At 39.3% G+C, this 25,491-nt stretch overlaps 1 protein-coding gene and 1 pseudogene across 4 annotated transcripts in view; one reads left to right on the forward strand and one right to left on the reverse strand.

The window, feature by feature from the left end:
- Nucleotides 1-18,338, forward strand: part of RPF2 (ribosome production factor 2 homolog) — a 33,831-nt gene extending 15,493 nt beyond the window's left edge. For all 4 annotated transcript variants that reach the window (XM_053914148.1, XM_024551812.3, XM_024551813.3 and 1 more), the window contains 6 exons: nucleotides 127-208; nucleotides 877-953; nucleotides 4,320-4,419; nucleotides 11,589-11,691; nucleotides 16,188-16,332; nucleotides 17,048-18,338. In XM_053914148.1, the coding sequence (XP_053770123.1) occupies nucleotides 127-208; nucleotides 877-953; nucleotides 4,320-4,419; nucleotides 11,589-11,691; nucleotides 16,188-16,332; nucleotides 17,048-17,227 (687 nt within the window). In that variant the 3' untranslated portion in view covers nucleotides 17,228-18,338. The remainder of the gene's footprint in view (nucleotides 1-126; nucleotides 209-876; nucleotides 954-4,319; nucleotides 4,420-11,588; nucleotides 11,692-16,187; nucleotides 16,333-17,047) is intronic.
- A 3,119-nt stretch (nucleotides 18,339-21,457) lies between these two features.
- LOC112297229 (calponin-2 pseudogene) lies at nucleotides 21,458-23,657 on the reverse strand (annotated as a pseudogene).
- Nucleotides 23,658-25,491: the final 1,834 nt, after the last annotated feature.

Here is a 25,491-nt window from a genome sequence, read left to right on the forward strand (position 1 = left end):
TCATTAAGTCTTCACTAATGTACACTGGGAAAAAAACTGATATAAACACACATATTTAGTTCAGAGGTATAGTTCTTAAGTTTCTTATATATTCATTGATTGAATGTGATTTCTTTGGTTTTTTAGGAATTCTTTTCAAAGAAGTCAGATTGTTCTTTATTTATGTTTGGCTCCCATAATAAGAAGCGGCCAAATAATCTAGTAATAGGTAAGTATCATTTACTTTGTGGTATTTTTATTACAGAGTCACTTCCATGACAAGTAATTAATTGGTGATATTGAGGATTTAGGAGTGACTAGTAAGCTCTAAACTAATATTTTTTTCCATGTGACTTTGAATAAAATTTTCTGTCTACTGGTCTTCAGGTAAAGAAAGAATGGACATATAAATATTACCCTATCTCAAGTTGCAGATATTTTTCTAATATAAAACATATGTATCCTAAATCAGTATTAGAGTTAGAAAAAAATAGCACTCCTACCTATATAGATTAACCCTTTCCTAATAAATACCAGTTTAATAATGGATACATTTGAAAAGAAAAGAAAAACCCTCGCCTGGGTGTTCTGAGACTTGGTCTGGCGTGCTCAATGGGTTAGGCACGTAAACCCTTTACCCGTTGTTGGCCTCTATCTACTCTTCTATGAAATAAGGGAGTTTGGCTGAATGATTTCTAAGATCATTTAAGAACCAAGATTGCAACAATCTATTGTAGGTAATGTTGAAAATTTAAAGAAGAGATGTGTTTGAAGATTATAAGGAGAAAGAAAAGAGGCAGATATCAGGGCGTTTTGAACATTGCAGATAAGTGGGAACATGGCAGATAAGCTGTTTGGGAAAAATAAATGTTTAAAAGAAAATGATTTTCCTTCTAGGACGTATGTATGACTACCATGTGCTGGATATGATTGAATTAGGTATTGAGAAGTTTGTCTCTCTAAAAGATATTAAGGTAAGATGGTGATAAAAATATTTTTTTGAAATGTTGCTCTTGGGCAATAGTGACATCTTGTGGTGAACAGTGCTGATAACAATTTCGTACCATAAGAAAGAACTTCGTTTTTATACTAATGTGCTCTAAGATGAAAGCACAGTTTCGTTTTACCTTTATGTTACAAAGAATACATTTATAGCGTATAGCACATGTGGGTCTTCTGGTAGACTTCAGAGTGGTTACTAACTCTTGTCTAGGCCCATGGTTTAATGCTATCCTTTCCCTCTGAGTTGTCACAACACCTATTTCATGGAACTCCAGAAGTTCTAGAATGTTCAAACTGAGCCCTGTTCTAAACCTAGGAAGCTTTAACTGATCCTACGGTATTTTGGCTACTAGCCACCAGTTGTTAGCTCAGTCCTCCCCTGAAGGACTTGCATCTTTGTGCCTCCTTTGTTTGAATGGGGTTATGAAAGTAGTAAATAGCAAGAAATTCAGCTCCTGGGTCTAAATTGGGCTTCTGCTGCCTCAGAACTCTGCTTCTGGACTTAATCTATTTCATCAAATACATTATTTCACTTAGACCTCATAATTATCCTGTGAAAGGCAGAAATTGCTTTCCCTATTGTACAGATTCAGAGATTGAAGCCCAGAGGAATTCCACTGGTGACTTGGAGTCATACATAAAGTAAATGGTATAACCAGTTAGGACTCAAGGACTTTGAAAGAAAGGATACCGAAGTTTGTAATGGAAAGTTATGTAATTGCTTCAGTTTATGGGTTGTTTAGGTCATGGTGTAATTTGAAAGAACTAAGCAAATATTGTAATAACTCCTTTCCCCAATGTCTTCTAAAAAGAGGACATGACTTTCAGATTTTCTGTGCGTTTGAAAAAAAAGCTCTTACCAGATCCCCACTGAGCTACACCAGTGTCCTCAGGCACAGTGTAGAACAGTAGCCTGGGATTGAATTAGAGGGAGAACACTTGGGTTTGAAGCCTGTCTGGGCCATTTAGATGATGTCTGTGACCTGATAAAATAAGTCGGTTACTCCCCTAGTGCTCAGTTTCAATCAAGTGTTAAATAGGTATAACAACATCAAATGAGATAATACATGAGAAAATGCTTATCAGTGAAAATAATGTATTGGAAGGCATTTTGTAAAGTGTGTAAACAGTGGTGCTTTATTAGGGTGGAAGCCATCATTTTTTACAGTTTCTCTTTGTGGCTGTGCACAGATTCCCGGAGACCTGCCTTTTCCAATTCGGGTAGCTTGAGCACTGGCTGATGATGCGTGCACGCCAACCCTTCTAGTCTTTCCACTACCACTGCAGCTTGTAAACTGGACCACGAATGGTTTTTCAGGTCTCATTCTTACCAAGAACCATTTAAACTGAATACTAAATTTTCACTCATGAGGCATATCCACAACCACAAAATTCATTAACTGCTGAGTATATGCTCACATTGGCAATCCCTGCATAGACTGTTAGCCCTTCACTTTTTACCGTGTTATTTGGGTACAGACTTACAGCTTTAGTCTGTTTTGGATTGCGTATTTTGTTCTATTTTTTCTTCATGTTTATTTACTCTTTACTCTGCCTTCTCATTTTTAAGACATCTTCACCAGGTATTTCTTTTCTCGCTTGCTTTTATTGCCAAGCCTCACCCCTCTTAACACTTAAGCAACATTAGATTAGACTCCACCAGGAAACTGAGTGATTATTCTAGGAACGTGTTTTCTAAGATGGCCAAACTTCTAGGGATGGTTTTTCTGCATAAAATAAACCTTAATGAATGAGATTAAAATTTAAGGCTAGTTGATTTTATTTTAGGTAGTGTAAAATATATCACAATTTCCTAGGATATTTTATTTGAAAAGTTTGTGTATAATTTATGAGAATTATTTTCCTTTGTTTAAAAACACTTAATTCAAAAGTGTTAGTTCTTGTGAATATGTGGTTTTATATATGTAAAAACATAGATTTCTCATAGAATATGTATGTAATCTATGTAAAGAATAGTTTCAGATATGAAAAAATTAATTAAAAAACAAAAAAGGTACATTACACTAACATAACTAATAAATGTAACTTCTTTATAAAAAAAGGTTAGTTCAATGACATCATAATTATAGCATTTTTAGTGTTCTATATAATAGTATTGTATACTTTAAAAAATTGTAAATACCTTCAGGCCACTGGAATAAAGCTCTTTTGTTGTAGCTTTTTCTAGTTCAGGGTTTGTGATCTACATAAGTACTGTTTCACATAACTTGTTTAGTTACATTTTTATGATGTGTATACTGGGTCTTGACTTGAAATAATGTTTTTTATTACTATGCATCATGGTTAGGATGGTTTAAAAGCCAGAGTTATAGTTAGTATTGCCTTACTTTCTCTTACTACTTAAATAACCCCCATAGACCTAAGGGTAGCAGTAGGATGGTCAGGTAGGACAGCTGGAGCACAGGGGAGTCATTGGATCTGGAAAGTCCATTTAGGGGTCCTTGATCAGACAGGCAGTTCTTAGGCACATCTCTGAATTATAGACAGTTAAGTTTCAGGATTTGGAAGCAGGGAATGCCGACAAGAGAGGTTGTAGTGAACAGGGAAGCAACAGGTGACTTCTGGTCCTACTGCAGAGGACTTTAAAAAACTTTTTTTTTTTTTTTTTTTTGTCTGCTTGCCTGCCTACCTGCCTGCCTTCCTTCCTTTTGCTAGATTTGAATACTCCTTGATTGATGTCAGAGCAGAGGTACTAGAATCAGTGGGAAGCTCAGACCAACAGCCATTTACTTTCCCTTATAAATTAATCCTTCAGTCAAACAACTTTTTTCTATTTGATTTTCATTCACTTTGATGGCTTTTAAATTTAAATCCTCTTACTACTTACATCACATTCTTCTGGGTATAGGAAGTCCAGAGCTGGACAAAATACTTTTTCTAGTAAGAGTTTCAATCCTGCTGAGTGAGGATTAACTCATTCTTCTATAGCTTGTATAAAATTATATTGGTTCTCATGTGACTGTTTAGTTGGTAGTTTAATTTAGCTGTCATTTAAAAATACTGTTTATGTAATACAGTAGGAAAGGCGTAGTGGTACAAATAATTCAAAGAAATTAAATTTATTTTGACTTTGGCTATTAGAGGGCTATGCTTATTTTATAGCAAGTTTTGCTTTTTATTCTTTGCATAGAATAATGTTAATAGGTAGGTTATATCATTCTTTGACCACTTATTAATTTGGCAATGTGAGGTGGTGGAATGAAAGTTATTTTCAGTCTTGAAAATGAATCATTACATGTAAGTATCAATAACTTTAAAATCAGCATATAAGCAATTTAGACTTGATAATTATATACTTATTTTTTCCCATTTCATAGAATAGTAAATGCCCTGAGGGAACAAAACCCATGTTAATATTTGCCGGTAATGATTTTGATGTAACAGAAGACTACAGAAGGCTAAAAAGTCTTCTTACTGGTAAGTGTTTTAATACTTATCTGCAAATAGCCTTATTACTAAGGCTTATTGGTGGCTCTGCCACTTCATTCTAGGTATACAGCTTTTTCTTTTTGATCTCTTTTTATCCTTTTCATTATTTTTTAAAATTTATTTTTAGAGAGTAGGGGAGGGAGGGAGAAAGAGGGAGAGAAATATCAGTGTGGTTGCCTCTCTAGTGCCCCCTGCTGGGGACCTGGTCCACTCTCCAGGCATGTGCCCTGACGGGGAATCAAAGAGGCAACCCTTTGGTTCACAGGCTGGCACTCAATCCACTGACCCACACTAGCCAGGGCGCTTTTCCTTATTTTCTATTTCCCACTAAGGAGAGAGTTAAAAGAATATTATATTCTATAGATCATTATTTTTTGTTGTTAATATAGTAACTTTGGTCTCAACCTATTTATATAGCATTGTATACTTTATAAAATGCTTAACACCTCTCTCCTGTCATTATTGACATCATTAAATTAAATTTAGAAAGTTGAAAAGTTAAGTTTTCAAGATGGTTATACATCATTCATTTTCCATTCAAAATCTCTACTAGTTTTTTAAAGTCTGATATACAAGGTTTTTCCTACTAGCTTTCTTGATCTTCCCCAATTTTCTTCCTACTTTTCTATTAAAAAGTGGTTTATTGGTCCTGGCTGGTATAACCCAGTGGATTGAGAGCTTGCCTGCGAACCAAGGGGTTATAGGTTCGATTCCCAGTCAGGGCACATGCCTGGGTTGTGGGCCAAGTCCCCAGTGGGAGGTGTGCAAGGGGCAACCACACATCGATGTTTCTCTCCCTCTCTTTCTCCCTCCCTTCCCCTCTCTCTAAAAACAAATAAGCAAAATCTTAAAAAAAAAAAAAAAAAGTGGTTTATTGAAAGTATGTTATGCATATTCCTATTGTGTTTTCCAATTTCATTCTTATTTATCTGGTTTCTTCTATTCTTACAAATTTCATTTCTCTCCCAGGAAATCCTCAGTGACCTCCTCATCTCCCTTTATTTCATTATTGTTATCCTAAGTGCCAGGTATATACTAGGTACTCTACATATATTGCTTCATTCTCATGATGACCTTGTAAGATTGCTTTATAGATGATTTATTCTTAGTGAACTCTGCTAGTTCCTGATGATTAGTGTTATGACTACATTCCTTCCTATGTGTTCATAAGTCAACTTCTTAAAATCCAATATACAGTTATTGTCATCGTCTTGGATTGACATTAATTTTACTAGTTTCAAACCACTTTTTCTCCCCTTTTTTGAAAAGTTGGCATAGATTGTTCTCCATGATTTCTTAAATGTTCTTAATACTCATTCTGCAGTCACATCTGCTAGCTCTTTTCTAACTCTGGGAAGAAATTTAGTTAGTACCTATAAATACAGACACTTGTGATACTCAGCAGCATTACCTCAAGTTTAAATAATTTATTTCATTTCAGCGTTTCTTGCATCATTCTGACAAGCTTATAAACTAGGTCATATACTTCTTTGGTTGCTCTTCTTTTGGATTTTTATATACTTTACCCTAGATGATTTTTGAAAAGTTGGTTGGTTGTATATTATAAATAAATTATCTACATGCTCTTTACAGATCTGAGTTGACTAAAAAAGGTTTGTGGACAGACACATTGCTTTCATTTTCCTTATTGGCATTATTTATGGTCTTATTGCTGGGTTTAACAGTTTTCTGAACTTTTCATTTCTTTATTAATAAATGGCTAATTTTAGAAAACTTGAGTACCACTATAACCTATTCAGTCCTTTCTGAAGCTCTTGAATTTGGTGACATTCTATTTTACAGGTGGGAAAATGAAGGCTCAGAAAGGTTAAGAGCTATTAAGTAGGTGAGCCAGAATCAAAACCCAAAGCCTGAGCTTTTTTGCCCCTATTGTCCATCATGCAGTAGTGGACAATTCCCTTGCAGAGCCTTTGCTACAGGTTCTTCCCTGTATTTTTTTAAAGATTTTATTTATTTATTTTTAGAGAGAGGGGGAAGGAGGGAGAAAGAAAGGGAGAGAAACATCAATGTGTGGTTCCCTCTCAACGTGCCCCCTACTGGAGACCTGGCCTGCAACCCAGGCATGTGCCCTGACTGGGAATTGAACCAGCGACTCTTTAATTCACAGGCCAGTGCTCAATCCATTGAACCATACCAGCCAGGGCTCTTAACCTGTATTTTTAACGAATTTTTAAAAATAATACATGAAAGACAATGACCAAATTTTTTTTTTTTTAAAGGTGTTTTGTGCTTCCACTGGATGTTAGGAATAACCTCATATTGCAGTGGTGAGAGGGAAGGAGTGAAAACCATAAAGGAATCTGGGGAAAGAAGGTAGAAGAGTAGAAAAATGGAGTAAGGTTGTTGGGTACCAAGGGAAGTTGAGATTTTAATACAAATGTAAAGTAAGGCAGCTGCAGGCTTCTAGTTTGTGTTGTGTTCAAATGAAATAAAGTAGAGGCAGAGGGAAAGAGAATTTTATCAAGGGCTTTCTTCCTTTAGGAAGTTCTGTGTGTGTGTGTGTGTGTGTGTGTGTGCGTGCGTGCGCAGTAGGCCAGAAAGAAAAGTTAACTTCTTCAGTGTTTTCATGTCAGGTACCCATCTTGTTCATCCTGAATTTTCCTTCTGCTTTGCTTTCTTAAATACATAGTTTGGTGGTTAATCTTAGTGGGTCCTACTTGATGGAAAACTAGTAAATACCTACTTTTATATTCAACTCATCCTAATTTTTTTAACAACAAACACACTTATTAAATGACTAAGATAGGAGGAGGAGGGTTTGTTTGCCTTTCTGAGCCTTGATTTTCCTCAGATAGAACTGTAGCTTTTGCCCTTGAGCACACAGCCATCTACACAGCCACGCTGGGCTGGTCTTGAAGTGATGCACGCATGACGCTTTCCCTGCCGGAACTGCTCCTTGAGAAGGTTGCTGATTTTGGCATTCTTTCTCCTTTCATCATTTTCACATGAATTTTCTTTGATCATTTTTTAGGATCTTTTCCTCCTCAGGAGCCAGCGTTGCCCCTTCTTGCGTCCCCGAGGTACTCTTACCGCTGTCAGTACCGTGTGCTGTCAGTCGGCACAGTGCAGTTCTCTACTAGGGTCTTGGTGTGGACCGGTTCATCGTTGGATGCACTGTACACAACATCAATAACCCTTGTTTTGCACATACAACACTCAGAGCCCCAGGAGAAGTTGCCCACATCCAGCCTCAGGACATGGTACTTCTTGTTGCCTCCCTGAACCAGACTCTGTATGCGGCAGGGGCCAATCTTAGTGTCGGCAACAGGGTGTCCCAGCTCATATTTTTGCTTCTTGTGGTGGGGCCTTCTCTTGCTCCGGGTCTCGTGGGACTTGTGCCAGTTGTGCTGAGAGATGCCCATGGCTCGGCACCACCTGGAAAGAGCCATCCTAATTATTTTATTTTACTTTTTAAAGTTTATTTTTTTTAGAGAAACACTGACATGAGAAATACCATGCAGTTGCCCCCTGCATACACCCCAGCCAGGGATCGAACTCACAACCTAGGTATGTGCTCTGACCAGGGATTGAAAGAACCCGCAGCCTTTTGGTGTACTGGACAATAGTCCAGCCAACTGAGCCACCTAGCCAGGGCAATCCTAATTTTTTGGTTACTTTTTTATATGACTATTCTGTGTCTATGAATATGATAGTAAATCAAAAAGGTCAGTTTTATTAAAGTTTCTTCAAGGCCTGCCTTAAAATTAACTCCCTAACTGGCCTCCTTTTTCTTCATTGCCTTTATATCAGTGGTCATACCTAATCAGTTGTCATTCTTTTAGTTTTTTTAACCTTTCTTATTTCCTAACTCTTACTCTACTTGAAATACATATAATAATGAAAATAACTCCCATGTATTAGGTCAGGTAATTCATTAAATTTAATCCTTTCTACAGTGCTACAAAGGTCATTGTATTAATCTGCTTGGCTGCCAAAACAAAATACCATAGACTGGGAGGCTTAAATAGTAGAAATATATTTCTCACCATTGTGGTGGCTAAAAGTCCAAGATCAAAGTTTCTGGTATGAACTGTCTTGCTGGCTGGCATCTTGCTCTGTGCTCACATATCTTTTCCTCCATCTGTGTTGAGGGGTGGGGGGGGGCAGACTCAGAGGAAAGAAGATGTCAGTTTTCTGGTATCTCTTATAAGGACATTAATCCTATGAGATCAGGGCCCTCCCCTTATGACATGTCATTTAACCTTGATTCCTTAGAGGCCCCATCTCCAAATACAGCCACACTAGAGGCTAGGGCTTTAACCTATGAATTTTTGGGAACACAAAACATTCAGTTTATTACGGTAATATTCCCATGTTGTAGATGAAGAGCTGTAAGTGGTAGAATCAGGGTTTGATTTATTTACTGACTCAGATCCCCTGGCCCTTCCCCAGTGTATTTGGGACATAGTAGTAACATTTCAGATCTTATTTTTACTTACAATTGACCCATTGGAAAAATGTCCAAACTTGGGCTTTCCTTCTGACTACAACCAATTTTATCTTCTACCTCTTGCACCTCCTTAGTTCTATTTATGTGGAATACCTTATTCCTGTACTCACTTTCCATTTTACCTAAACCATCATTTCTGCTCATTTTAGGGTGAGCCTTTGTGGCAGTGTCCAAGGTTCAATACACTGTCGTCCATGAGCACATCACCCCTTTGATGTTTCAAACTCCTCTTGTTCTTTTATTGCCCCAATCCCAGGATCAGCTATTTCTCTAAGGAGCCTTGTTTGTTTCTTCAAGATTTTATTTATTTTTAGAGAGAGGGATAGGCAGGCAGAAAGGGAGAGAAACACAATGTGTGAGAGAAACATCTGTTGGTTGCCTCTCGCATGCCCCCAGCCGGGGACCTGGCCCACAACCCTGGCATGTGCCCTGACTGGGAATCGAACTGGTGACCTTTCAGTCTTTGGGATGATGCCCAGCCCACTGATCCACACCAATCAGGGTGCTCTGGTTTGGGGGAGGTTGTTTGTTTGTTTTTTAAATGAGAAATTACTTTAAAACTCAGTCTGGGTGCTATGGGTTGTTTCTGGGTTAATCATTGTTTCTAGGCTTTTTTATTGGACAGAACTATGAAATTTGTTTATTTGTTAAGATAAAATACATCCTGAGTTCATACCAAAACTTCTAACTCAACTTTAGGACAATACGATCTTTCATTGACCTCACCAAAGTACCTTCTTTCATCCATGACAACAATTCAGGTTCTCAGTGACTTCAGCATAATTGTGCAATTACTTTATACTGTGCTGTACACACAACAGTCGCAGCATAAAATACCAGTATTACCACTGGCTATGTGACTGTTGAGTGTGGGTGAATGTTTTTGGCTTTGTTGTTTTACAGAGTTTATCTGTAAATACATCCTGAGTTATCTATGATGCCCTGTGTTGGGAAGAGTGTTTTGAAGACACTTGAAAGCTCTTTTCTGTATGATTATACCTGCAGCTCAGTACACAGGTTCATTTCATTTTGTTTTCAATTTTTAGAGATTACTTCAAATTATTTCATTTTAAGTTATTTTTAAACAACTTTGGAGGTATAATTTACAGTCAGGCACACATTTACAATTTAAAAATTTGATGGATTTGACATGTGTACGCCTGTGCAAACACCATTGCAGACAGGACACAGAACCTTTCTGCCAGCTCCCAGAATTTCCCCGCCCCCCTTTGCAATCCATCCTTTTCCTCTGTTCTAAGCAACCAGCGATCTGCTTTCTGTCATAGGTTAGTTTGCATTTTCTAGAATTTTAGGTAAATGGAGTCTTACAGTGTGTACTTTGCTTGGCCTAGCTTCTTTACCCAATTTTTTTTAGATTCATCCATGTTGCTGTGTGTATCCGTAGCCACTTCTTTTTATTGCCAAGTAGTATTCCATTTATAGCTGTTCCATAATTTGTTAATTCCTTCATCTGTTGATAGACATTTAGGTTGATTCTAGCTTTTGACTGTTATCAATAGACCTGCTATAAACATTTACATACAAATCTTTGTGAGGGCACATGTTTTCATTTCTAGGAATATAATGGTAGCATCATTTGACTAGTGTTATGTTCAACATTTTAAGAAACTGACAAACTGATTTCCATGAGGTTGTCCAATTGTACATTTCCACCAACGTGTATGAGAACTCCAGTTGGATAAACTTATGTCTGTTTTTCTTATAAGTGTTACTCGTGTATTTCCATTTATCCACCTTGGGGTTCAGTGCTCTTAGCAAAATGAAGGGACCAAACTTGATTCCTGTTTTCCAGACTTCTTCATTCACGTGCGGCCTTCATAGCTTTAGCCAAGTCCGTGTAGTTAGTATCCATGGTGGCGTTCACTGGGAATTTTCCTTTAAATTGACTCTCCTTTTTAAAAGGCAATTTTATGTCCCTACCATGAGTGAAAAATGATATATAACAAAGTAAATAATATATAGTAAATTATATCTGCCTGTTTATAATTTAAGATAATCTCATCTACCACCAGTGGTATGATTGTATCAGTCTGTGGGAAAAACAGCCTAATCACTGATCTTGGTTTTTTCTTGCCTTTAACAATTGAGATTTCTTGGTAGAATTTTCTTGCTTGTCTGGCCTCTACCATAAAAAAGAGTCTTGTTTGATTTAATAGTCAATGTTTCAACATCCACTTTTATAGAAATTTGCCATCTTAACCTACCTGTTTTATAGATTAAAATTTTATGCCTTGATAGTTAATACCCATGGTAAATATGACACACTTCTATGCTGAGCATTGGCTTAGAGAACTTCAAAACTGAAAAATTAAAATGGCTTAGTAGCCCTAGTCAGGAGGCTCAGCTGGTTAGAGCGTGTTCCCCGCACACCAAAAAGTTGCAGGTTCGATCCCTGGTCAGGGCACATAGTTAGGGGCACATATGGGAGGTAACTGATCAATGTTTCTTTCTCTCTCCCCCCTACCCTTTCTCTTGCTCTAAAATCAATAAAATGAATAAAATGTTTCCTTGGGTGAGGATAATAATAATAATAATAATAGTAATGATAAAATGGCTTAGTAAACTAAACAGAGAAATACAGTCATGAGATTAGCAGAGGGGTGGGATGGAGCAATCAGGCATTTTTCAGGAATTACTTTTAACAATCTAATGTGTGTACTTTTAGATTTTTTCAGAGGCCCCACAGTATCAAATATCCGCCTGGCTGGTTTAGAGTATGTCCTGCACTTCACTGCACTGAATGGGAAGATTTATTTTCGAAGCTATAAGTAAGTGCATTTCTTAGCATGGTTAGTATTTTAGCGTGACTGTTACAGAGCTCAAACTTGGAATTGATGTTGGGCCAGAAGGTTGGAGAGTTTGCCAGCCAGCAGTGGCACAGCCCTCTGTGCTGATCCTCAAGTCTGTTCCCTGCTAACTTCTGTCTGAAACCCTGCTTTTCCAGGGCCCCAGAGCATCTAACACTACACTCCCTCTGAGCTTAGAACACTGATGCAATCTTGACCCTACTTGATGCAGTATCTCCTTATTTTTCTTGACTGGAATTAGAGCACCAAGCCACAAGACTTAGGCCAACCAAAGCAAATCTCGAAACCCCGAGTCTAAAAAATGAAATCTGAGGAATAAGAAGACCCAGTGCCTAGATTCATTTTACCCTCATTCTTCAGCCTAGACCTACTACCCCTTCCCCCACCAGAATATGAATCATAACAAGCTGATTTTGTTTTTCTTAAATAGCTTATGACATGCTACAGTTGTGCCTTTTGAGTTGACAGAGCCCACACTTTCCTAGAAAGTACATTGACTTGGACAAACGGCCTTCCTCTGAAGATCGAATTCAGACTGATGTTGACTTTGAGCTGTGGCATGGCGGGGCAGCCTGAAAGCCAGCAGCTCAGCGTGGGCAGCGTTTTCTGTGCATTAGTGCCATCGGCGTGACCTTATCCCTGGGGCATGTGTTCTAAGACCCCCCACCTCCAGTGGGTGCCTGAAACCAAGGATAATACCAAACCCTGATTGACTTGTTCAACTTGTCATTTTCTTCAGCAGCAGATGCAGCCTCTCTTGTAATTTTTATATTTTCAGTCCAAACCTATCCCTGAATCGGTAGCCATCCCGTACTTGCAGTAAATGGTGTGGTGTGTCACTTGTCTAGGAGATCCCTTGCTGAAGTCTTCGTATAGGCTCAGTGCTTTCTGGTGCAACTCATTGCTCTCAGTCAGAACATGTGTTCTGTTCATATCCTTCACCCACGAATTTCATGTCTCTTTCCATCTAACCTAAGCATTCACCATGCACTGTGGCTTAACTTCAGCAGTTTGAGGTAAGACAGCAAAACTAGCATAGCCTTTTTTTCCTTCTTCATAATTTTATGGATAGAAGGTTTATTCTTACCAGAGATCTTAGCAACCTCAGGATACAATATTTTCTTCTCTTATTGAATCAAGAACTTTCACCTTTTCACTTAAAGGAAGCACTTGATGGCATATCTGAGCTCTCTGGGTCACCACTTTTGCACCTTGGGGCCATTATTAAGTAAAATAAGGGTAACCTGAACACAGTGCCCTGGCAGTTGATCTGATGACCGAGATGGCTGCTATGTGACGGTCAGGGAGCTTGTATAGATGTGCATGCTGGGCAAAGGGATGATTCACGTCCTGGGCCTGGCAGAACAAGATGCTGCGTGCTTTCTTCATGCTACTCAGAACAGTACGCAATTCAAAACTTATGAATAGTTTATGTCTGGAACTTCCATTTAATATTTTTGGGCCACCAATAACCACATGTAACTGAAACTGTGGAGAATGAAACCATAGATAAGGGGGTGGCACTATTTTAAGGATTTTATTTATTTATATTTTAAAGAGAGGGGAAGGGAAGGAGAAAGAGGGAGAGAAACGTCCATGTGTGGTTGCCCCTCACGTGCCCCCAACTGGGGACCTGGCTTACAACCCAGGCATGTGTGCCCTGACCTGGGCATTGAACTGGCAACCCTTTGGTTTGCAAGCCCATGTTCAATCCACTAAGCTGTACCGGCCAGGGCTACTGTATCTTTTTTTTTAAAAGTTGCAGTGTGGCCCTGGCTGGTGTGGCTCAGTGGCTTGAGCACCAGCCTGCGAATCAAAAGGTCGCCAGTTCTATTCCCAGTTAGGACACATACCTGGGTTGCAGGCCAGGGCCACACTTGGGGGCGTGTGAGAGGCAACTGATTGATTTATCTCTTGCATGTTCCTTTCCCTCTCTTTCTCACTCCCATTCCCCTTCTTTAAAAGTAAAAAAATAAAATCTTAAAAACAAAATTGCAGTGTGTATAATGGGATGAAGGTGAAGGGAATGGTTTTGGTGAGTAAGTAATAGTCTTGGTTTTTCATAGCATGATCAGAAAAATTATAAATTCTCTATTAATATAGTTCCTCTGAGAGTGAACGGAGTTTTTTTTAAAGATTAATACGAGATAATTTTAGATTCTACATATCACTGTTAAAAGCTTAATAAAGATAAGGGATGATAGGCCTATCACCAGAAACCGAGTGCAGGGAACTGAAAACTAAACATTTCCTGCTGTTTCTTATCAGTTTGATGTCAGTGAATATGAAGTGATTGAGATTAGTCATTTACATAGATAGGATGGTACTGTAACTTGGTTCTTTGATAAATAACAACATACGTAGTTATTCAGAAACCATCTTAATTCTATATACCATTAAAATTACTTTGTTAGGAGGACCTTCTATAAATAAAAAGGTGCTTTAGAGCAATTTTGCCACCTCTGGCAGTACTTGGCTGATTTGAATCCATTAGGCATGCCATGAACTGTCCTGGATCAACGAGGTTACCACTTAGTTGAAAGTAAGCATTTTAAGCAGTAGAAAACTTTTTCATCGAAATCTTACATAGAATTTCCCTGATTTCTTAAGTAGCCAACTGTACACATTTTTTCTTGATATATTCATCAAGATGCTAATCTTGATGTGTTCAGCATTATAAATACGGTTAATTTGGAGGTACGGAAAGTGTGGGTGCAAATGCAGAAGTGTGTGATGCAACAGTCCAATGACCACTGCCCCGTGTGCTTCAGATTGGTTCTTTGGGAACGTGCCCTGAGCCAGCGGACTCTGACTTCTAAAAATACTTTCCTGGCAGTGAGCCTGAGACAGGTGTTCTCTCTCTCCTGGAACCATATGAAGAGTGGCTGCCTAAGGACTCGCTTTTAGGCTCTTTACTCAGTGCTTGCTCCCTTCAAGTTCCATGCTAATACTCATTTATCTTTTAATGTCAGTATAGTTTTTTCTTTTTTTTCCCCCCTCTAATAGATATTTTATTTATTCCTCTTATTTCCCTATTTCTTTTTTGTTTTAACATCTTTATATATCCTAAGCTGGTGGAGGTTTTTTTTTTTTTCTTGTTCAGTTGAGTATAAATCACTGTGTCTGATACAGCATATTTATCACTGTGACTCTTCCTGCATCCAGTAAATGCATCTCCCGTGGATGGACTGTATTGGTTGGCCATCTGCATGTGATGCACTTAAGGCCCAAAGGGCTGGTAATTAGCTTTCACAGATGCACTTCTTCCCATTGTTTGCTTCTGCCTTGGGTATTGCTTACTGTGCTTTCCTCCTCTTTTTCTTCTCTCATGTCACCACCTGTTGCCTCTCTCACACTCCAGCTTTTGTGTGAAAGGCTGACCTTGTATAAACATTGTCATTCAGTCAATTTTTTTTTTCCATGTGGAGATCTGGCCACTAACAAATTGAGTCAGCTAAGATTATCTTAAGGTCTTTCAGCTGTTTTTGTGGTTTCACTCATAAGAAGAATTTGTTGGTCTCCCTGCCTCCCTGCTATACCCCTTATGTTTCCAAATCCAGAGCTGTTTGGACAGATGGTATCCAGAAAGTTGTGGATATATTAAGATTTTAAAGGTTCATTATAACCTATAGAGATCAGTAAATATATGTGCTGTGGAGAAAAGTCGATTCTAAATACGTCTTAGAGAAAAAAGAATTTGTTAATCGTTTAAACATAATGCTTTAAACACCCAATTAAAATTATTTTATCTTATGTAAAATGCATTCCAAAAGATTCCATTTCTGCCCTGGCTGGTGTGGCTCAGTGAATTGAGTGCCAGCCTGAGAACCAAGGGGTTGCTGGTTCTATTCCCACTCAGGCACATGCCTGGGTCACAGGCCAGATCCCCACCCAGTAGGGGGTGCATGAGAGGCAACCACACATTGACGTTTCTCTCCTTTCTCCCTCCCTTCCCTTCTCTCTAAAAATAGATAAATAAGATCTTTAATGAAAAAAGACCATTTCTTGTAAGAAATGTCTATCTTGCTGCTTCTCAACAATATTATATACTTTTTAAAAAAAGATTTTATTTATTTTATTTTTAGGCAGGGAAAGGGAGGAAGAGAGAGAGAGCGAGAAACATGGAATCAGTCAGTTGCCTCTCACATGCCCCCAACTGGAGACCCAGCCAGCAACCCAGGCACGTGCCCTGACTGAGAATTGAACCACAGCCCTTTGGTTCATAGGCCAGCACTCAGTCCACGGAGCCGCACCAGCGAGGGCTACTCTTTTTTATTTTTAAAAATGTGCAAATCAAAAATACATTTGGCCAAAATGTATAAGGTAGTTAAGATGCTTAGTCTTTCTAAAGAGATTGTCATTTTATAGAACTGTAATTTTCTTGGATAAAAATATTTGATGGGGACAGGATGTTTATCAAAGTCAGAGTAACATTTCTCTTTTCCTGTTTGACGAAGGCTGCTGTTAAAAAAATCTGGCTGCAGGACACCACGGATTGAATTAGAGGAGATGGGACCCTCACTCGATCTGGTTCTGAGGAGGACACATCTGGCGTCAGATGACCTTTATAAGTTATCCATGAAAATGCCAAAAGCCCTTAAGGTATGTGAATTGTGGATTGTATGTCTCACTCTTTCTGAAAAGGCGTACATTAAAGGACATACCTAAACAGATGAATACAATAGATGAAATTAGACTCAAGAAAAGGAGAAGGAAGCAAATAAGCCAATCATAAAGGATAAATAAAAGGCGTGCAGAAACCAGGCATCAAGTGTGGCTGAGGACTTTCTGGTCAGCCAAGAATGCCACTTTTCAGGAAAAGGAGAATTGTCTTGGGCGTTGTGAAGACTGGGGATTTAGAGCACAGGATGTGTAACCTGTACTCGCATAAAATGTGTTTTGACTTTTGAGTGGTTTTAAAGGACACGTAGAGATGGCATCTTTGGAATGCCAATAAAGATAGGATAGTCACGATCCTTTAAGCTAAACACAGGAAATTCTCTCAGTACATGTTAAAGGTTAGTATAGTCTATTGTGTTGCATATCAAAGTGGGCTCTGACAGTTTATTTGGGAATTGTTAGAAATACTGGATCTCAGGTCCCACCCTAGACCTGCTGAATTAGAGTCTGCATTTTAACAAGATCTGCAAACGATTCGTATGTACATTTGAATTTGAGAAGGTCAGTCGGACTGTAGACTACAGCATTGAAGGGGGTGCTCACTAGTGGAAATTGTTAGTGCGCTAGTTGTTGTACATTAGGTTTTTTAATCAGTCCATGATAGTAGAGACCATTAAATATGTATATTGTTTCATAGCCAAAGAAGAAGAAAAATATCTCTCATGATACTTTTGGTACAACTTATGGAAAGATTCATATGCAGAAGCAAGACTTGAGCAAACTACAAACCAGGAAAATGAAGGGGTTGAAGAAGCGACCTGCAGAAAGGATAACAGAAGACCAGGAGAAAAAATCAAAGAGAATTAAAAAGAATTGATGGAACTTAGCCAATAACTAGTTTTATTGTAATGTGTTTATTTAAAGAGCATTATTGAGCATCAGTCATTTCCAAGTTTTTTACAAGATTTTATTGTATGTTTTTACACAATAATATACCTGAACTGTAAATTATATATATTATGAACAGTAGTGTACTATTACTAGGTTGAAAGTAAGCCTCTTATTAGACATTTTTTTCTCCAAGATAGACTTCTGCCCACCTACCTTGCAAAGACCCCTATCTCATTGGTTGGGTGAATGAGGAGGGATCTCCAGAACAGCCTTTGGTATCTCAGAGAATTTCTGAGTTAAGCTTTAGATGAAAGGAGGAAGCCATGAAAAGTAGAAATGGTCCAAAGAAAGTGTATACACACTCAGTATGACCTACCTGGAAAGTTGTCCCCATCTCCAACACATACCTACAATCTGGCTTTTATTTTTTACTTTTCAGTTATTTTGCCTGAAATTCTAATTACAGATTAATTTGAGATTTTAAGCTTTGTGTCATAAAACATAGGTCTCTAAGAAAGATGTCTACTACCTGATCATTGACATGTTACCTAACTATTTGATTATTTCAAGCGATTCTGTCACTAAGTGGAGCCTTTGCTCTGACAGAAGGGAAGTTTTAATAGGGGTAGAGTGAGAAAGGAGAAAGTGGGGGGTAGGATTTAAGACACAGGGCACTTTAGGGTGCAAGGCAGTTAAAGGTCGCACAAAGGGCCTTTGTGTTCGCACACTGAGCAGAAGTAAGCCAAACAGCTTATTTTGAAATCTTCTTTTTAATGTTTTAGTGTTTATGCTATTACAGTTGTCCCAATTTTTCCCCCCTGCAGCCCCCCTCCACGCAACCAGCTCCCCATTTCCATAGTCAATCCCCACACTGTTGCCCATGTCCATGGATCCATCATGTGTGTTCTTTGACTAAATCCCTTCACCTTCTCTCATACAGTCCCCACTGGCCTCCTCCGTCTTACAGCAGTCAGGCTGTTCCATGATTCGGTGCCTCTGGCTCTGTTTTGCTCATTAGTTTATTTCATGAAATTTTCTTTATTAAACCTTTTATTGAATGGTGACATTGGTTAATAAAATTATATAGGTTTCAGGTATACAGTTCTATAACACATCATCTATATATTGTATTGTGTGTTCACCACCCCCATTCAAGTCTTCTTCCATCACCATTTATGCCCCCCTACACTCTTGCACCCGCCCCCCCACCCTCTGGTAATCACCATACTGTTGTCTCTGTCTATGAGTTGTTTTTTTTTTTTTATTTTGCTTAATCCCTTTATCTTTTTACCCAGCCACCCTAGTTACCTCCCCTCTGACACCTGTCATTGTGTTCTCTGTATCTATGAGTGTTTCTGTTTTCTTTGTTGGTTTCCATGTATAAGTGAAATCATATGGTACTTGTCTTTCTTAAGAGACTGGCTTATTTTTCTTAGCATAATATTCTCCAGGTTCATCCATACTGTTGCAAAAGGTAAGCTTTCCTTTTCTACAGTGAGTAGTGTTCCATTGTGCAAATGTACCACAGCATTTTTATTCACTCATTTACTGATGGATATTTGGACTGCTTCCAAATCTTAGCTGTTGTAGTAATGCTGCAGTGAATGTAGCAATGCTTATATTCTTTAAATTAGTGTTTCCGGTTTCTTTGGATATGTTCCCGGAAGTGGAATCACTGGGTAATAAGGCAGTTGCATTTTTAACGTTTTGAGGTAACATCATACATACTGTTTTCCACAGTTGCTACAGAGATCTACATTCCCACCAGCGGTGTGTAAAGGTCCCCTTTACTCCACATCCTTGCCAACACTTGGTGTTTGTCAGTGTACTGACGTTACCCATTCTGAAAGGTGTGAGGTGCTATCTCACTGTGATTTTAATTTGCATTTCTCTGATAGTGACATTAAGCATCTTTTCATAAGTCTATTGGCCATCTCTATGTCCTGTTTGGAGAAGTGTCTATTCAGGTCCTTCACCCATTTTTAAATTGGATTGTGTGTGTGGGGGGGTTAAGTATTTTTTTTTAATGTTAACATTTTTATTTAGTGTGAAGGAAAAATCACATTTTTTAAATACTAGTGTTCACACTTTATGTTGAACAGTTCTTTGGTTTGACAAATGCATCGTGTATTCACCATTACAGTATCAGACAGGATAGCTTTACTGACCTACGAATGCCCTTTGTTTCACCTAGTCACCCTCTTCCCCCTCTCCCTGAATCTCCATTCCTTTTTTTAAGTACATTTTATTGATTGTGCTATTAGTTTTCCCAATTTTTCCCCCTTTAACTCCCCTCTGCCAGGCACCCCAAATCCTCCAGCATTCCCTCGAACTTAGTTCATGTCCATGGGTCGTATATGTAAGTTCTTTGACTTCTCTGTTTCCTATACTATTTTTAACCTCCCCATGTCAATTTTGTGCCTCTCCTTCCCCCCCTCCACTGAAAACCCTTCATGTGTTCTCCATTTCTGTGATTCTGTTCCTGTTCTAGTTGTTTGCGTAGTTTTTGTTTTAGGTTCAATTGTTGATAGTTGTGAGTTTGTTGTCATTTTACTGTTCATAGTTTTTGATCTTCTATTCTTTAGATAAGTCCCTTTAATATTTTATATAATACGGGCTTGGTAATGATGAACTCCTTTAACTTGACCTTATCTGGGAAAGCACTTTATCTGCCCTTCCATTTTAAATGAAAGCTTTGCTGGATAGAGTAATCTTGGATGTAGGTCCTTGCCTTTCATGACTTGGAATACTTCTTTCCAACCCCTTCTTGCCTGTAAGGTTTCTTTGGAGAAATCAGCTGATAGCCTTGTGGGAACTCCTTTGTAGGTAACTCTTTCCTCTTGCTGCTCTTAAGTTTCTCTTTATCTTTAATCTTGGGTACCTTAATGATGATGTACCTTGGTGTGTTCCTCTTTGGGTCCAATTTTTTGGGAACTCTCGGACTTCCTGGAAGTCTGTTTCCTTTGCCAGATTGGGGAAGTTTTCCTTCATTATTCAAATAAGTTCTTCTTCTGCCACCCCAGATTCTGATGTTAGAGCGTTTTAAATTGTCCTGGAGGTTCCTAAGCCTCTCCTTTTTTTTTTTTTTTTTTTTGAATTCTTGTTTCTTCATTCTGTTCTGGTTGGATGTTTATTTCTTCCTTTTGTTCCAAATCATTAATTTGAGTCCCAGTTTCCTTCCCTTGACTGTTGGTTCCCTGTATATTTTGCTTTATTTCACTTTGCATAGCCTTCATTTGTTCCTTCATTTTGCAGCCGAGCTCAGTCAGTTCTGTGAGCATCCTGATTACCAGTGTTTTGAACTCTTGCATCAGATATGTTGTGTATCTCCTAGTTGCTTAGCTCTTTTTCTGGAGTTTATTTCTGTTTTTTCATTTGAGCCATATTTGTCTCCCTGCACCAGAGGGTGGGGCCTTAGATATTTGCCAGGGTGGGGCAACCCTCTTTGCTACCTTGTAGCTCTGTGGGGGAGGGGTTAGAGAGGAAAAGATTCAACTTACTTGCTCCACTCTAGCCCCACTTTGCAACAAACTCTTGTGTGAGAGCGGGAGCTTCGCCTGCCATGGCAGCCCTGAAGTGTAGTGTATAGTTAGCTTCAAGTCTTTAATTTCCCCTTCAGTCAGCCCTGCCTTGCCCACACAGCCCGACACCACACCACACATCTTCTCCGCTCAGCTGCCGTCTCCGCCCCTCCCACCAGCCTGTGTGAATGTTTCTTTGACTCCTTTGTTACCAGAGTTCCATGCAGTTTGATTTTTTGGCACTTCTGATTGTTTATGGTTTTTAGATTGGTTGTTATCCTTTTGGTTGTGCAAGGTAGCTAAGCGTTTCTACCTTTGCCTCCATCTTGGCCCAAACTCTCCTTTTTATAAAGTTTTTTTAATAAATTCTGGCTATTAACCCCTTGTCAGAGGTATCATAGACAAATATGTTCTCCCAACGTAGATTCTTTTCATTTTGCTGATGGTTTCCTTTGTTGTACAAAACCTTTCTAGTTAGGTGTAGTTCCATTTGTTTGTTTTTTTTCTTTTATGTCCCTTTCCCAAGGAAATATATTAGAAAAAATACTGCTATAAGAATTATCCAAGATTTTATTGCCCATGTGTTCTAGGATTTTTATGGTATTCAAGTCTTTAATCCACTTTCCATTCATTCGTGCATATGGTGTGAGAACGGGGTCTAGTTTCATTTTTTTGCATGTATCTGTCCAGTTTTCCCATTTGTTGACCATTTATTGACTATTATCTTCACCCCCTGTATGTTCCTGCCTCCTTTGTCAAATACTAATTGTCGGTAAAGGCGCGGGCTTATTTCTGAGCTGTCCATTCTATTTAGTAAATCTATGTGTCTATTTTTTTTTTTCCTGAAAAGATTTTTATTGCCTTTGCTCCACAGTTGGTATTTCACATTATCTCTTGTTCCCAGGGCTCCTGGGTGGGGTTGGTCCTAGAGAGGGCCTCCTGGTGGGGGACCCTGTGCAGTACTTCATGGTGGAGAAGGGGCTAGTATGGAAGAGGGGTGTCTGGCTTTGCCTCAACTTCTCAGAACTCCATTGTCCTGGCTGGGCCTTAGTTTCCTCACTGGGTCCCTGGGAGGGTCCTGGGGAAGTCTAGTACCTTATGATGCCTAAAATATCTGGGGACTGTGGCCTGGCTCTATCCCAAGGGACTTCCTTCCCAGCACCCTCCTTTATATCATCCCCCTCACCCCAAAAAATTACTTTTGTTAAAACTGCCTGTAAGTTGGGGGTATGGAAACCACAAACTGACCAGCAGAGAAAAGGGAAGAGGGGCAGTAACACCTGGAAGCCATTTGGAGCCAGTTCCCTCCCTGCACAGGTTTCTTCCCCCCACAGCTTGGCCTGAACCCTGCTGGGAAACTTGCTACTGGATGTGTGCTGGCGGGTTCCTCCCACCCCACAAGCATCTGGATTTGGCCTTTGCAGAGCCTCAGCTGAAAGCAGTAGAACACAGAAAAACAAGATGGAGACAGAAAAACCTGAAATCCCAGATGGGGTGATGCTATAGGGAGACACCCCATGAGGAGGGTCTTGGTAGATTGCCTCCTCTTGGTTGTGGGGTGTGGTACTCTGCACTGTCCCTGGGCTTGGGTAGTCATCTGCTGACCCTGGAGCCCTGTTGGCCACTGGGCCTTGTGGGCAGTACTTGGGATCATGTGTCTGCTGGCCCCAGCCAAAGACCTGGCCACTCTGGTTGGTGCCCTGCATGTAGCCCATCTGCGGAGACACGGAGGAATTGTCACAGCTGCAGGTCCCAACTTGGTGTCATAGGTGTGCTACCTGGTCCCAGGAGCTGTCATGCCCACCTGGATGGCACACTTGGTAGTGCCCATTTGGAGGCTGATGGATGAGTGGTCCATGGGTGGCAGGATATGGTTCTTGGGGTCATAACAGATGTCTTCTTGTGCCATATGCTGTCATGCCTGACTGGTTGGCTCACTTGGTGCCATCTGAAGCCCAGTGATGCACTGGCCTGCCTTCACAGTAGCATCATCAAAGTTCTCTTCCAAAAACCTGATGCCAATGCCCATACCACTGTGCATCCCCGTTGTCTTGGCCTTCCCTGCCAGAGCCAGAAAAGACACCAGCACCTATGCCATGTTTTCACTCTCAGACAGGTCATTGGCCTCAAATAGGTCCATAGAGGTCATGCCATAGCTGACCATGACCTTGATGAAGTTGGAGAGGTTTTCTAGCTGGTGCCAGTTTTGCATGGAGTGGTTGATCTTAGAGACAGAGCCAGGCTACAGCTTATTCTTGGGTGCACACAGAATAATCACATCCTTCAGATCCTTCTGGAAGACAACCAATAAGCCCATAAGTCCCTTGATCCAGCTATGGAGTTCTGCCTCCTGAGGGTTATATTTAGGTAGGAGCCAGTTCTTGACTTGGGCTGAAAGCCCGTATGAGGGCCACTAGTTGAACTGCATGGAGCTTAAGGCCCAGTGGTAACAGCAGGACAGATGGCCTGGTGGGTGAGATGGCTGGGGACTCATGTCTACTTTTTATGCCAGTACCATGCTGTTTTGATTACTATGGCCTTGTATAGTGTCTTCAGTTTCTTCAGTGTCTTATAATTTTCCAAGTACAGATCTTTTACATCCTTGGTTAGATTTATTCCCAGGTATTTTATTTTTTATTTTTTGATACAATTGTAAATAGGATTGTATTAATTTCTCTTTCTAATAATTCATTATTGCTATATATAAATGCAGCTGATTTCTGGATATTTATTTTGCATCTTGTTACTGTACTGATTTTATTTTTCATTTTTAGTTTTTTTATTGAATCTTTAGGATTCCCTATATACAGTATCATGTCACCTGGAAATAATGGAGGTTTCTTGTAATCTATCCAGAATTTTTTATTCTTCCTGATTCAGTTTTGGAAAATTGCATTTTTCTAGGAATGTATCCATATTGTCCAGACTGTTGAATTTATTGGCATATAGTTCATAATATTTTCTTATAATCCTTTGTATGTTGGGGGGGGTCAGTTGTTACTTCTCTTTCATTTTTCCCCCCCCTCACTTCTGATTTTATTTATTTGTGTCCTGTCTCTTTTTTTTTCTTGATGAGTTTGGTTAAAGGTTTGTGAATCTTATTTCTCTTCTCAAAGAACCAGCTCTTGGTTTCATTGAACCTTTCATATTGTTATTTTTTTAAGACTCTATTTTGTTTATTACTGCTCTGATGTTTATTATTTCCTTTCTTCTACTCACTTTGGGCTTTGTTATTTTCCATTTCCTTTACATGTAAAGTTAGATGGTTTATTTGAGATTATCTTATTTCTTGAGGTAGGCCTGTAATGCTGTAAATTTCCCTCTTAGGACCGTTTCCTCTGTGTCCCATAGATTTTGGATTGTTGTATTCTCATTCTCATTAGTTTCAAGTATCTTCTGATTTCTTCCTTGATCTCACTGTTAACCATTCATTGGTTAGTAACGTGTTATTTAGCCTCCATGTCTTTCTGTGTTTTAGGGAGTTTGTGTGTGTGTGTGATTTTCCAGTTTCATACAATTATGTTCAGAGAAGATGCTTGATATGATTCAGCCTTAAATTTATTGAGACTCGTTTTATGTACTACCATGTGGTCTATCCTAGAAAATGTTACATGTGCACTTAAAAACATGCTGTTTGGGGATATAATTGTCTGAAGATATTAATTAAACCCATCTGATCTGTCTTTTAAGGCCACAGTTTCCTTATTGATTTTCTGTCTGGAAAATCTACCCATTGATGTCAATGGGTGTTAAAATCCCCTACTGTGACCATATTACTGTTGCTCTCTTCCTTTATGTCCACCAAGATTTGCTTTATATATTCGGTGCTGCTCTGTTGGGGTGAATAAATGTTTACAAGGGTTGTATCCTCTTGGTGGATTGTTCCCTTTATCATTGTGTGGTGACCTTTGTCTCATACTATAGTCTTTGTCTTAAAGTCTGTTTTTTCATGTACAAGTATTGTTTCCTCAGCTTTTAAAAAATTTCCATTTACATGAAAAATTTTCCCATCCCTTTGATTTTAGTCTATGTATATCTTTCATTTTTAAGTGGGTCACTTTTATATAGCATATATATGAGCCTTGTTTTCTTCTTATAAGATTTTATTTTTTAGAGAGAGGGGAAGGGAGGGAGAATGAGATGGAGAGAAACATTGATGCACGAAAAATACATGAATTGCCTCTCACACCCCCCAACCAGGGACCCAGGCATGTTCCCTGACAGAGAATTGAACCACTGACCTCTCAGTTCGCAGGCCGGTGCTCAATCCACTGAGCCCCATCAGCCAGGGCCTCCTTCAGTTTTAAATGATAACCTTGCTGGGTAAAATAGTCTTGGTTTTAGGTCCTTGCTTTTCATCATTTTGACTATTTCATGCCAATTCCTTTTGGCCTAAAATGTTTCTGTTGAGAAATCACCCGACAGTCTTATAGGAGCTCCCTTGCAGGTAATTAACTGTCTTTTTTCTTGCTGCTTTTTGTTTTTCTTTATATTGATTCTAGTGAGAGGGGAAGGGAGGGAGAAAGAGAGGGAGAGAAACATCGATCAGTTGCCTCTTGCACGTGCCTTGACTGAGGACAGAACTGCAACCCAGGCATGAGCCCTGACCAAGAATTGAACCGGCGACCTTTTGCTTTGCAGGACGACACCCAACTGAGCCACACCCAGCCAGGGTTCTCTTGCTACTTTTGACACTCTCCTTAGCCCTGACTGGTATGGCTCAGTGGGT

Source organism: Desmodus rotundus, chromosome 11 (assembly GCF_022682495.2).
Source record: "Desmodus rotundus isolate HL8 chromosome 11, HLdesRot8A.1, whole genome shotgun sequence".
Classification (NCBI taxonomy): Eukaryota; Metazoa; Chordata; class Mammalia; order Chiroptera; family Phyllostomidae; genus Desmodus; species Desmodus rotundus.